Below are 13,601 nucleotides of genomic sequence, written 5' to 3' on the forward strand. Positions count from 1 at the left end.
CTTATGACAGAATCAGTACCGTTCAGGTCTATCCGCTAGAGTGTGCTCCAAGAGCTGTCCCTCGATATCTCGCTCAGTGTCGTGTATTGTCTCTACTGTATTTGCCTAAATGCAGATCAGTATTGATTGATTGGAATTAAACGACAAGAAACAACAATTCTAGAAAATATTATACATTAAATTAAGCGGCAAGGTATATAAATCATTCCTCTGCAGTTTTACGAAGGGAATTTCTGGACAGATGTTATGGCAATAGAGGAAACAAATGAATGATGATAATGCGCTCAGATCTCGTATATGGGCGTAAAGGTAGAAATAGAAAATTGACAGTATACTCTTTGTGGCAGTGTAAGGATTTAGGAATCGATTCTTCCGTGGCAAATTAGTTATGATAATGGCGTATATTTTACAGCCCGATATTGTTCGTTATGCTTGCAGTTGTGGATCTTTAAAACCAATATCTAGAATTTACTTTTGTAGACATTGTTTAAAAATACGATGTGGATATTGTGTTTGTCATGAGGTAAGAAATACAACCTGTTCTTTATAGGTTAGAATCAATAGATGTTTTCTTTTCGCTACTTACCTAAAAATCATTGCGGTTTTCATGGCAGTCTGACGACATGTCTTTAGATGATCTTCCACCAAGTTACACATTTTTAACAATTAAAAATTAGCCTATTCTCTCTGGTTTAAACAAAGCACTGGGCGAAAGGCCTGTTTTTCCAGTATTGAATGTATGGAATGTAAAGAAGTAAATATACAATGAAATTATGACAGTTCATTGTTTCACATCTGAGCTCTCCATTTATAGGTGGACTCGCATTATTGTGCAAATTGCTTAGAAAACTTGCCGTCAGCTGAGGCTCGTCTAAAGAAACAAAGATGTGCCAATTGTTTCGACTGCCCGAGTTGTCTGCATACATTATCGACTAGAGCCAATACCATAGTCGTGTCAAGCTCCGAAGAAAAGCCTGTTCCACGCAAGGTTTACTACATGGCTTGTGGATTCTGCCGTTGGACTTCACGGGATGTTGGCCTTCCTGATCAAACTGTCGGTATGTATGATCAACAAGAAATGTACATTTTCCGTGTCTAAGTTTTTATGTAGCCATTACCATAATCATTTGTCTCATATTAGACTTGGACATCTGTTATTATCTCCTAGCATTTCCAAATTTCTTCAACCACTCGAGCATAAGTAGAATGTCTGTAGGTAGCTATCAGTGGATTACTTTTGTACAAAATGACATAGCATCCGCACTGTCATTTTAGACAGATAGGGGAATACATGGCAAAAAGTTCAGAACGACGTACCATTTTCCAGTGCACGCATCTAGGCACGATTGTACTGTCAGTTGTTTCTCTCTAGCTCGCATCTCACGAAGGGTGTGATCGTGCTGTGGACAGAGCTGCCAACTGTTCATATAAAGAACTAATCCTAGTGCAGCGGCGCTAATTTTGAAAAAGCCATTGGTCTGGACCAAGCAAAGAGGGTCTGGGGGGCATAAGCCCCCAGGTCAGAAGCCGCGAAGCGGCCCTAGGCCTGTAGTATCACGTGTGACACCTCCATTGTTCTGGATTGGTTAGGGAGGTAAGTGACAAAGCCATTGGTCTGGATCAAGCAAAGGAGGTTCCCCCCCAGGTTAGAAGCCGCAAAGCGGATCTAGGCCTCTAGTATCACGCGTGACACCTCCATTGGTCTGGACTGGTTAGGGAGATTAGTAACAAAGCCATTGGTCTGGATTGGTTAGGCCATTCGTCTGGATCAAGCAAAGGGGTCTGGCGTAAGCCCCCTGGTTAAAAGCTGCGAAGCGGCCCTAGGCCTCTAGTATCGCACATGGCACCTCCATTGATCTGGATTGGTTAGGGTAGGTTATGTATATTTCTTGTGCGCGGGTTGGTAACGGAATTAATTTTACTTCATTGCTGAGAGTGACGTCGTATCCCATTGTGTCTCACCCAATGGAAATGCTGGTACGTATTTAGGTGATGGACTATGGCGTGTGATAAATTGTATTAGGTTATAAAAACAAAATTATTTCTGGGGGATGGCGGATGGGTTCTTGGCTGTCGCAGTGAATACATTTCTCCTCTACAACGTATTCCAATTAAGATTTCTAACATAATGATTGCATCCTTATTATGCTATAAAAGTGTGGTAAGTCATACTGAATTTCTACCGAATACACTAACCACCAAAGAAGTGAAACACTATGTATTTCAGACAATATTTAATGTTAGTCCATTTGAAACATGATAAAAATAAAATATTATGACATTACAACAATATGGCATTGTATCATAAGTTAATTAGTCCATTTGAGAAGTTTCAGCACAATAATTGAGAAACATTATTGACTGTAAGCACAAACAAAAATTTGGAAATGTTGAAAACTAGAGCTCTGCACAGTTTTGTATACAGTCCATTTGTCCAAGTTTTCAACACATTTCCAATGCCTCAGTAATGAGTATTACCAACTCTAGCCACAGTTACAGCTGTGATTCAATCAGGCATGCTCAGGATGCAATCTGAAATGTTCTCTTGTGGCATCATCTCCCATTCTGCCTGAAACGCAGCCTGAAGTTGAACCAGTGTGTCAGGGGAATGACTCCTAACACATCTCCCGAGCATGTCCCAGACATGTTCTATTGTGTTTAGGTCGGAACTATGAGCTGGCCACACCATGCGCTTAATTCCAACTTTATACTCACGTACACAAACGGCCGTGTGTGAGCGAGCATTGTCATGCAATAGGATAAAGTTCTCGCTGATGACAGGCGCAAAAGGCACCACGTGGTCCATTAAAATCTTATTGATGTATTGGTAGGCTGTCGGACTTCCATTTTCGATGAACACAAACTCCGTCTGCACATCAGTGGTAATTCCAGCCCAGACCATCACAGAGGCTACAAGTAAACTGGAGATAGCGTGAATGTGTACTGTAACCCGGACCTTCTCCATACTCTCTCCCTTCCATCCGGTGCTCTCAAACAGAATCTGGATTCGATCATGAACAGCACTTAGCTCCACTGCTCCATAGTCCAGTTTTGATGGGCGTTGGCGAATTCCATCGTAGAGGCGTGGTGCTCACGTGTAAGCAGAGGTCCTGTGAGGACCTCTTGGACTTTAAATCTGCTTCATACATCCTCTTTACTGTCCTTTTGCTTATGTTCGTACCCTGTACTTGCTGCAAATGATTTCTGGCCTCCACAGCTGTTGTGTGTCGATCACGAAGAACTTTCATTTCAAGAAAGCGATCATCGCGATCAGTATTGCTTCTCCTCCGACTAGAACCAGGCCTCCTTGTGTAGATATTTTCCTCTCTGTACCTTTTAACAGTTCTGTACACGTTAGAACAAGACGTGCCATAACGTCCGGTACACAGCGCATACTGCACCTATCTTCCATTAATGCCACGACCCTTATTGCGTTTTCAGGTGAAAGAGCCATTGTGACCTGACTTAGAAGTGAGACCAACTGTTGTAGACAAGCTGTAATGTACACAAAAAATAAGTGGCACGAGAATTCACAGCAATAAAGCTTAAGACAGCTGTTTGTGGTTATTTTTGTCAAAAGGCGGGAAACGGCAGTATTGGTGTTGTGACTGTCTCTAATGTTTATCAATAATTGCGCTGAAACTTCTGAGATGGGCTAATTAACTTACAATACATTGCCATATTGTTTTAGGGCCGATTGTATAAACCGTTTGATCTTCGATCAGAGACCAAATTGATCTCTGTTCACGCAAAACTCTTACATTTGTATTGTATAAACGTTATTCTGAGATCAATTCACACTGAACTAAGATCAACTTTGACTGGAGAAATTTCTCCGATCAAACTCTTTGATCTTAGTTCAAGGAGTTGTTTCCTATTTGAGATACAAGAACAGCTGATTGTTAATAAAATATTATCTGTGTTTTTACGATAAATGGTTTTTAAAAAATACATTGAGGTTTAACCTCATACATTGCTAGCTATAGTTGTCCATATACAGGCAATATTACGCTTCTTTTACTGCAGTGTAATGTAATAATTCTATAACATAACCTCGATATTTTATCTTGTTCGTATTTTACAGATCTCTGATTACTCTGATTACTCTGATTTCTCGGATATATCTTCTGATGATGAAAATGATTAATTTCTTCGGGCTCCTCATGTGTTCTGTGAAAGAGGAAATCCGATGAGAGAATTGAGTGATAAGAAGTTAAAACTGAGGGATCACTTGGTGGGAAAAAATACCGTGGAACAGCTAGAACTCAGGTTGCGTGATATTCTACGTAAAACCTACTAACTCCAATACACATGTTAGTAATAACTATGAGATTCTTTGCCACGGGAAGTTTTCAGTTTGTCGTTGGTGATTTACTGCATGTAGACGCAGCGACAGTCTGCAGAGCCATTCATCGTGTAGGCTATCTAATCTTATTGCTGCACTGAAACACGAGTTTATCAAAATGCCTTCCGAACAAAATGCGTGATTTTTTCGATGTAAAACACTTCCCTGGTGTTATAGGCGCTATAGATTGTACCCACATACCTATCATATCTCTTGGGGATGATAATGCAGAAGTTTATAGGAATCATCATGAGTGGTTTTTGTTAAATGTTCAAGTTATTTGTGATGCTAGGCTCAAGTCCCTAAATATCGTAGCAAGATGGCCAGGATCTGCTCACAATAGCAATATTTTCATTAATTCACGAGTGCATGCTCAGTTCAAAACAGGCGACTTTCCAGAAGGCATACTCCTGGGAGACAATGGCTATCAGTGTTGTCGTTACCTGCTGACTCCAGTACTTAATGCCGAAACGGCTGCAGAGCGAGCTTGTAATCGAGCCCATAAAGCAACCAGGTCAGCAATAAAAAGAACATTTGGGGTTGTGAAAAGACGGTTCCCTTGTCTCAGTATGGAGATAAGAGTGAAGTTAGCTCGTGTTCCAGTAATCATAGTTGTCAGCATTCGTCTTGCACAATATCACTGTAAATGCAGTAGATGAGGTCGCTGAAAGAGATGAGGCTGTGTTCGCTGCAAGAAGAGCATTCGAAGAAATTCCAGTACCTGCTGCAAATGACCTTCAAGGAAGAGAAAACACTGTTATAAGGGCAGCAATTATTAATAATGTATTTAGGTAACAATATTTACAAAAAATTTACAGTTGGCTATTACGAAAAGTGGTTCAAACTAAATTATACGAACAGTTTATCTGCAACAAAAATAGCCAAAAACATAATGTACTTTACAACTATATGCGTCTAATAACGCCACTGTACTTTGCAATTAAACCCACTTTTCGTTATTGTCCAGGCCTAACTTTCTCCTTTTCATTAAAATTTCCATTTTTAAAATTTCATTATCAAGTTTTAAGGTCTCAGTTTCATTTTATGCTAGGCGACCGTGACTTCGTAAGCACATCAGCTGTTTTCGAGGTCGAGGTGTGGAGATCAGCTGATTTGGAAGCAGGAGCCTGAAATAGAAGAAATAAAGAAATGTAGGCCTATTGCTTGCCGACAAATTTAACTTACATAATACAGGATTAATGTACGATTTCTTTACTTACTTGTTCAATACAAACATTTCAGTCATTTTTTCTCTATTTCTTTCACTCGGCACACAGAATACGAATGAAAACATTCACGCTGCTCAACGCGACTCGCAACACTCGACTGTTTTTGCGCTGTTGCCAAGCGCTCACATATGAACTGGGATCAAAATTTAATTTTGATTAGTTGATCTTAGATCAGTGTTATACAACACGACACCGGTCTGATCTCAGATCATTTTCTGAACTTAAACTAAAATTGATCTCCAGTCAGTGATGTTTATACAATCGGCCCTTAATGTAATAACATTTAATTTATATAAGGTTTCAAATGGGCTAGCATTAAATTTTGTCTGAAATACGCAGTGTTTCGCGTTTTTAGCTGATGAGTTTAGCTCTGGTAAACCTCTAGCTGCTAGTCCACTCCCAGTGCATATTGGGGTAGTTCATATTTCTTTTGGAGTAATATAAATTTTAAAATGGACATGGCACTACAGCCCTGAGGGGCCTTGACTTACCAAGCAACCGCTGCTCAGCTCAAAGGCCTGGAGATTACGAGGTGTCATGAGGTCGATGCTGCGAATCCTCTTGGCCGTTATTCTTGGCTTGCTAGACCAGGGCCGCTATCTCGCCGTCAGATAGCTCCTCAATTCTAATCACGTAGGCTGAGTGAACCTACAACCAGCCCTCAGTTCCACGTAAAAATCCCTGACCTGGCCAGGAATCGAACCCAGGGCCTCCGGGTAAGAGGCAGGCACGCTACCCCTACACCGCAGGGCCGGCTTTCTTTTGGAATCTCAGACGAATTGCTCATTATTTGGAACAAAGTGATTACAGTTGACGGTGATTTTTCTCCAGTATCTGATGATCCTACGTATAACCTCCAACATAGCGACTCATCTCCTGACACACAGTGAATGTGAAGCATGTGGGTCAGCTATTTACAGGGATGAAACTCTATGTGATATCTCTCCAAGTCATATTGTTGGTGATGACAAAGTAACTGTGCCAAGTTGGGGTCCAGTAGGGGGCGGCATGACATTAGCATACCCATTCTTTGTGACGACACACAAGTGAACATTGTGACTAATTTCTATAGCACTTCTGACATTTATAACATGTTTGTAACACAACAAATTATACAGACTGTGGTAACCGAAACAAACTTGCTGCACAGAAGTTAGTAAAGTGTCCACCAAAGAAATGGAAGGCGGTTATCCAAATCGATTGATACCACGGAAGAAGAAATGGCCAAGTTTTTGGGGATATTACTTGTCAAACCCTTTATATGGGAATAAGGTACTAAAAGCCACTATGACTCGTGATCGCTTCTTAGTTGCTCTCCTGTTGGCATTTGTGTGATAATGAAGCCCCTAGGGACGGAAATAAAAAAGTGTACAAAATTATATCTCTAGTAGACCAGCTTCAGGAAAATTTTCAGAATGCCTTAACCTCTGGAAGTAATGTTGTAATAGACGAGTCTAAGGTGCCCTGGAGGGGAAGATTGCTTTCAGGCAATGTATTCCGAACAAGTCACATAAGTATGGAATTAAACTCTGCAAAGTGTGCACGGAAGATGGGTATGCATTAGCTATAAGAGTTTATCAAGGGAAGATGATGAGCTGCAAGGGACAGGTCACGCTGAAGCAGTTGTCATGAAAATGTGTGAACCATTGTTGGGAAAAAGTCACATCTTGTTCGCCGGCAATTTTTATACAAGTGTTCCATTGGCACAGAATCTACTGGAGAAGAAAACGCTCCTCTGTGGAACAATTTGTCCCAATAAGAGCGGTCTCCCCAAAGATGTGGTTAATGAGCATCTTAAAAGGGGGGAAATTTATGGAGCAGAGAATGAAAAGGGGGTCAGAATAATTAACTGGATGGACAAGAGTGTGTTGATAACCACTGTACCTGATCATGGCGACACTCTGGAAGACACCGGAAAAAGTAATAGGAAAGGAGATCCACTATTGGAGCTGAAATCTGTGTTGCATTACAAGAAGATTAAAAAGGGTGTTGATCTTGGTGACCAAATGTCGTCATTGAGAAAGGGTGTCAAATGGTGGAGAAAAGATGCTATTGAACTTCTCCTGGGGACTGCTGTTGTAAATGCCTGGATCCTACAATGCAAGCGCAGTTCAAGGAATCTCTTGCCTTCTCTCTATGTCGGTACAGTACTGTTACATCTTGTACATCTCCAACAAGGAACAGGGCACACACACTGGGCAAAGTGGAAGGACCAACCAGACAATGCACAGTGTGCTACAAGAAGATATTTGCACAGCATGGTAAGTAAACTGCTGACAACAAAATGAAGATACTGTGCAGTGTCCAGGAGCACTAAAAATGTGTATTGAGTGCTTTAATGACATTCATGTGAAAAAGTGCCAGCAAACGTGTAAACCGCGACAGTGTTTGTGTTATATTTCTCCTGAAAATGTCATTTTACTTGATTGACTTTTCCAAAAATTATAGGAAAATGTTACTGTTTTGTTCCATTTCAGCTGTAAATAGCTGTTCAGTTTTTTTCCTAGTAAATATTGTTCTTAATTTATATTCTTTGTCCTTTGTGATATTATTTTGTTACTAAGAATAATATGAAAATAATTAACATAGACCTACCTATATTCCCATATTTGTTTTTTTTTTTTACAAGTTGCTTAGCTGCCGGCAGTGGGGTTCAAACCCACTATCTACCAAATACTGGATACTGGCCACACTTAAGCGACTGCAACTATCAAGCTCTATCAGTGAACGAGAAACTAGCATTTACTTTCGGGGTCATTTCTGGGTCATGCACTCGTTGAATTGGAAATCTATCGCAAAGGTAAATACATTGGAATGTCTCCTCAACAATAACGCACACAACAAGTGTCTTTGTCTTTCAGATTATTTTGCAATAAATAACTCAATCTTGTGCAGACAATAATTACAACTTTCAAGATTTAGTAAATTACGTTTTAAGAATAATGAGCTACAGATCTGAATTGAAGCCAAATGAATAATAACATGAAACCATTAAGCCATTAAACGAAAATTAAACTTAGGAATTCCGTCTTAAAATGATTTTTAAAAATCTTACAATTTCTTGCCATCGAAGAAATAAATTTAAGTAATTGTGACATTAAACAAAGAATTAAGACATAAAATCCAATAATTTGCAATTAATTACCTGGGATCCGAAGATTTTAAAATAATATAATTACTAAATATACATTTGAACGAGGAATAAGTTGAAATCGGGCAAAATAGTCCGTCATATTTAAAATCAATGTGAGGAAATTGCACGACATCCATCCCAAAACTATCCCTTGGACACAAATACCAACCTCACCAAAATTCATAAAATCACAGGAAAAATAAAATATTAAGTTCAATCAGTCACTACTGACCTGCATTTAGGGCAGTCGCCCAGTTTGCAGATTACCTATCTGTTGTTTTCCTAACCTTTTCTTAAATGATTTCAAAGAAATTGAAAATTTATTGAACATCTCCCCTGGTAAGTTATTCCAAGTTATTCCAATCCCTAACTCCCCTTCCTATAAATGAATATTTGCCCCAATTTGTCCTTTTGAATTCCAACTTTATCTTCATATTGTGATCCTTCTTACTTTTAAAGACACCACTCAAACTTATTGGTCTACTGATGTCCTCCCAGCACCAGTATTGTTTTGGATTTCATAGTAGGGACTGGAAAAAGGGATAATAATGCCAGTGTTTGAGAAAGGTGGCAAGAAAGTTTGTGGTAACTACAGAGGAATTGCATTTATTTATTTATTTATTTATTTATTTATTTATTTATTTATTTATTTATTTATTTATTTATTTATTTATTTATTTATTTATTTATTTATTTATTTATTTATTTATTTATATCTTTCTTTCTTTCTTTCCATGGTGTGACTCAGACTATGAAGCCTGCTATTCTGCCAGATCATGTCTTATAACTAGAGACATAGGCACTAAAACCAATTAAAACAGGCTGCATATAAGCTCTTAAATTAGTTGAAATAAGCATGTAAGTAGATTGGTCAAGTCGCTCGCTCCGTAATAGAAGGTACGCAGGTTTTCATCGTATTTCTAATTTACATTTTAAAATGAATTTTCGTTCCCTGCCGTTGTTCTTAACTCTCTTTTACGTGCTTCCATATACGTATACACACACGCACACACACACACACACACACCTTTTTTCACACTTATTGCCTTTGAGCATTCTATCTGCAGGCTTCTGTGAATTGATTAAGTATCTCCACGATGCTCTATTTGCAACTAGTTCTGTGACCTCGTTTAGCTCCACATGCTTCCATTAACTGATAATGCATTTCATTCTAGTGTTTAACTTTATGAAGATAAAGTTAGAAGTTACTGTAAATGTAAAGAACTAATCGGGATAGATATCCATTCATAGGAAGAGGAATTCAGGAATAGAATAGTTTCCAATTTCGTCAAAATAATTTCCAAGAAGATTATGTAAACGACTATAGGGAATCTGCTACCTGGGCGACAGTCCTATATGCTATTAATCATAACATCACTTTCTATTAGCATAAGTTACATATAAAGCAATTTCCTAGTAGACATAATATTGTGATTAAATATGTCAATGAAATATATTATGAACAAAAGAACGTATGAAAAGAGGCATACGGATTAACACAACGCTAATAATGGAAATAAAAGAGTCGTCATAATAAAGCCTCGAACCTGCATACCTCATATTACGAAGTGAGCGTGTTAGCCATTACACTACGAGAACTCTTGAGGTAGTTAGGATTCATACATTAAGTTATACCTCGTGTCTGAAAACCGAAAAAGTAGAAAATTAAAGCTCGTTTGAAATGATTTCCAAATAGATTTTGATTGTATATCCTTTTAAAGTTTCTTTACGAAAGCTTGACGTATAAAATGTGCTCCCTAAGCTACCGATGCGAGAGGCTGGTGTGAACGTTGCAACTCAAGGGAAGCATTAATGTTCAAGAACCGGCCCTCATTTATATTATTAGTAGTCCTATTGATAAATACTACATAACTAAAGTTATATAGAATTAAATTTCCGATCATTAGTCGTGCAATGTCGTATGGCTTTTAGTGCCGGGATATCCCAGGACGGGTATGGCTCGCCAGGTGCAGGTCTTCTATTTGACTCCCGTAGGCGACCTGCGCGTCGTGATGAGCATGAAATGATGATGAAGACAACACATACACCCAGCCCCCGTGCCGTAGAAATTAATCAATTAAGGTTAAAATCCCCAACCCCGCTGGGAATCAGAACCCGGGACCCTCTGAATCCGAAGGCCAGTACGCTGACCGTTCAGCCAATGAGTCAGACATCATTAGTCATAGCTGGTATGGTAACAATCATTAGTCATACATTGTTACCATACCAGCTATGATAACACAGATATTCATGAATTTGTATTTTTGTTGCTAAGTCCATATCAATGCCGAGCCACGAGAAAATGGATTGACAGAATTTAATGAAAATCGGTATATAGAGTCAGGGAACAAGAAACTACAGTCTAAGTTATAAACGATTTTATTCACCCAGGATGAAATATTGTAGTTTAGAGGAAGGCGCCTAAAATTTACTTTTAAATACTTATGTTAATGGTGCTATCGAAAAGTATTACATAACAAAAATTATACATACATACATAATCATTATAGACTGTTATGCCTTTTAGCGTTCAGTCTGCAAGCCTCTGTGAATTTACTAAACGTCTCCACAATCCTCGATTTGCAACTAGTGTTGTGGCCTCATTTAGTTCTGTACTTCTTATCTTTAAATCGTTAGAAATCGAGTCTAACCATCGTCGTCTTGGTCTACCTCTACTTCTCTTACCCTGCATAGCAGAGTCCATTATTCTCCTAGGTAACCTATCCTCCTCCATTCGCCTCACATGACTCCACCACCGAAGCCGGTTTATGCGTACAGCTTCATCCATCGAGTTCATTCCTAAATTAGCCTTTATCTCCTCATTCCGAGTACCCTCCTGCCATTGTTTCCACCTGTTTGTACCAGCAATCATTCTTGCTACTTTCATGTCTGTTACTTCTAACTTATGAATAAGATATCCTGAGTCTACCCAGCTTTCGCTCCCGTAAAGCAAAGTTGGTCTGAAAACAGACCGATGTAAAGATAGTTTCGTCTGGGAGCTGACTTCCTTCTTACAGAATACTGTTGATCGCAAACTGCGAGCTCACTGGATTAGCTTTACGACACCTTGATTCAATTTCACTTCCTATATTACCATCCTGGGAGAACACACAACCTAAATACTTGAAATTATCGACCTGTTCTAGCTTTGTATCACCAATCTGACATTCAATTCTGTTGAATTTCTTACCTACTGACATCAATTTAGTCTTCGAGAGGCTAATTTTCATACCATACTCATTGGACCTATTTTCAAGTTCCACGATATTAGACTGTAGGCTTTCGGCACAATCTGTCATTAAGACCAAGTCGTCAGCATAGGCCAGACTGCTTACTACATTTTCACCTAACTGAATCCCTCCCTGCCATTTTATACCCTTCAGCAGATGATCCATGTAAACTACGAATACCGGGCGAGTTGGCCGTGCGTGTAGAGGCGCGCGGCTGTGAGCTTGCATCCGGGAGATAGTAGGTTCGAATCCCACTATCGGCAGCCCTGAAAATGGTTTTCCGTGGTTTCCCATTTTTACACCAGGCAAATGCTGGGGCTGTACCTTAATTAAGGCCATGGCCGCTTCCTTCCAACTCCTAGGCCTTTCCTATCCCATCGTCGCCATAAGACCTATCTGTGTTGGTGCGATGTAAAGCCCCTAGCAAAGAAAAATAATAATAAAATAAACTACGAACAGCAAAGGTGAAAGATTACAACCTTGTCTAACCCCTGTAAATTATAGAGAATACAATTTCCGATCATTTGTTTTATTCACTTTTACCATACCGACTATGATAAGAGTAGTATTTCAGAGTCGGAAGAAAACTAAATGTGAAGGCCTACAATATCGAAAGCGCATAACATTGATCAACATTGACCATTGTTTGTTGTGATGTTCTTAGTCATTTATGCTGCCACTCAACTCCGATAGATGGGATTACTGCTGTGTACTGAGTATAACAGCGTGACTGAATACTGGCGGGAAATAGCTGGGGAGTTAGAAAACTTTCTTCTTTAGCATGCCATTCCTCTGGTTCATACATTTTCTGATAGGTACTGCTGGTTCGTAACACACTGGTTCATCATAGAATTCCAGCATTTCAGTCCCTATTCTGACGCGCTGTTTTGAACGAGCAGTGTGCACACTTAAGGCAGAGGCTCACTTAGTAGTAGTAGTAGTAGTAGTATGACCTGGTCTAGAATTACAATTTAGGCCTATTCCAATTATAGCACCACAATTCACTCAATACTCAAAATTCAACCCTGAAAAGAGCAGTTTCTTAAGAGGAGCTTCTTCCTCTTCACTTTTATTAATTTCTACATTCATTTTATTCCAGACTAGCAGTGAAGAGAGGGGGTTTCTCCTCTGGCTTGGAGAAAAATTTGCCTCTAAGTCAGATAGATTTTTCCGCCGCCAGTGTAGTGAATTAAGATTTTTTGACTCATCGGGTACTCCTTGGAAACAGATTAGTAAAAGGGCATAGTTTTTGTCCTGGGACTCTCCACTATTCGACTCGACACCCAGCCCCTTGCAGAAAAAATACGAAGTGTGTTCACGGATCACGGCTGTCTGTGATCTGGTCATTACAGCTCTGCAACTTTGGACTGTTAGATCGGCAGCGTAGTACTGTTCATTAAAAGTGGGAAAATGTGTGGTTTTCCATTTGATCAAGTATTTCATATGAAAGCATTTCTTTTACTCGCGCCATTCCTACTGACATTGTAATGACCTATGTTGTTTTCAGTTGGGAAAACCACTAAGACAGTCTTTCTGATGATATAAACAGGCAGGTGGAGAGTGAGTGTCTACCGTTATAATGAAAACTCCCCAACCTGATTGTGACTGATGTAATTTTCATTACAATGAAAATTTCCCCAAACCAGTCTTCATATGAGAAAAGA

General features: G+C 39.3%; 1 protein-coding gene across 1 annotated transcript in view; it reads left to right on the forward strand.

Annotated features, from left to right (window-relative positions):
• Positions 1 to 287: 287 nt before the first annotated feature.
• The window catches only part of DCTN4-p62 (dynactin subunit 4), a 69,815-nt gene continuing 56,501 nt past the window's right edge, over positions 288 to 13,601 (forward strand). The window contains exons 1-2 of the mRNA XM_067152777.2: positions 288 to 523; positions 815 to 1,058. Of these exons, the coding sequence (XP_067008878.2) occupies positions 389 to 523; positions 815 to 1,058 (379 nt within the window). The 5' untranslated portion in view covers positions 288 to 388. The remainder of the gene's footprint in view (positions 524 to 814; positions 1,059 to 13,601) is intronic.

Source organism: Anabrus simplex, chromosome 8 (genome assembly GCF_040414725.1).
Source record: "Anabrus simplex isolate iqAnaSimp1 chromosome 8, ASM4041472v1, whole genome shotgun sequence".
NCBI classification, from domain to species: domain Eukaryota; kingdom Metazoa; phylum Arthropoda; class Insecta; order Orthoptera; family Tettigoniidae; genus Anabrus; species Anabrus simplex.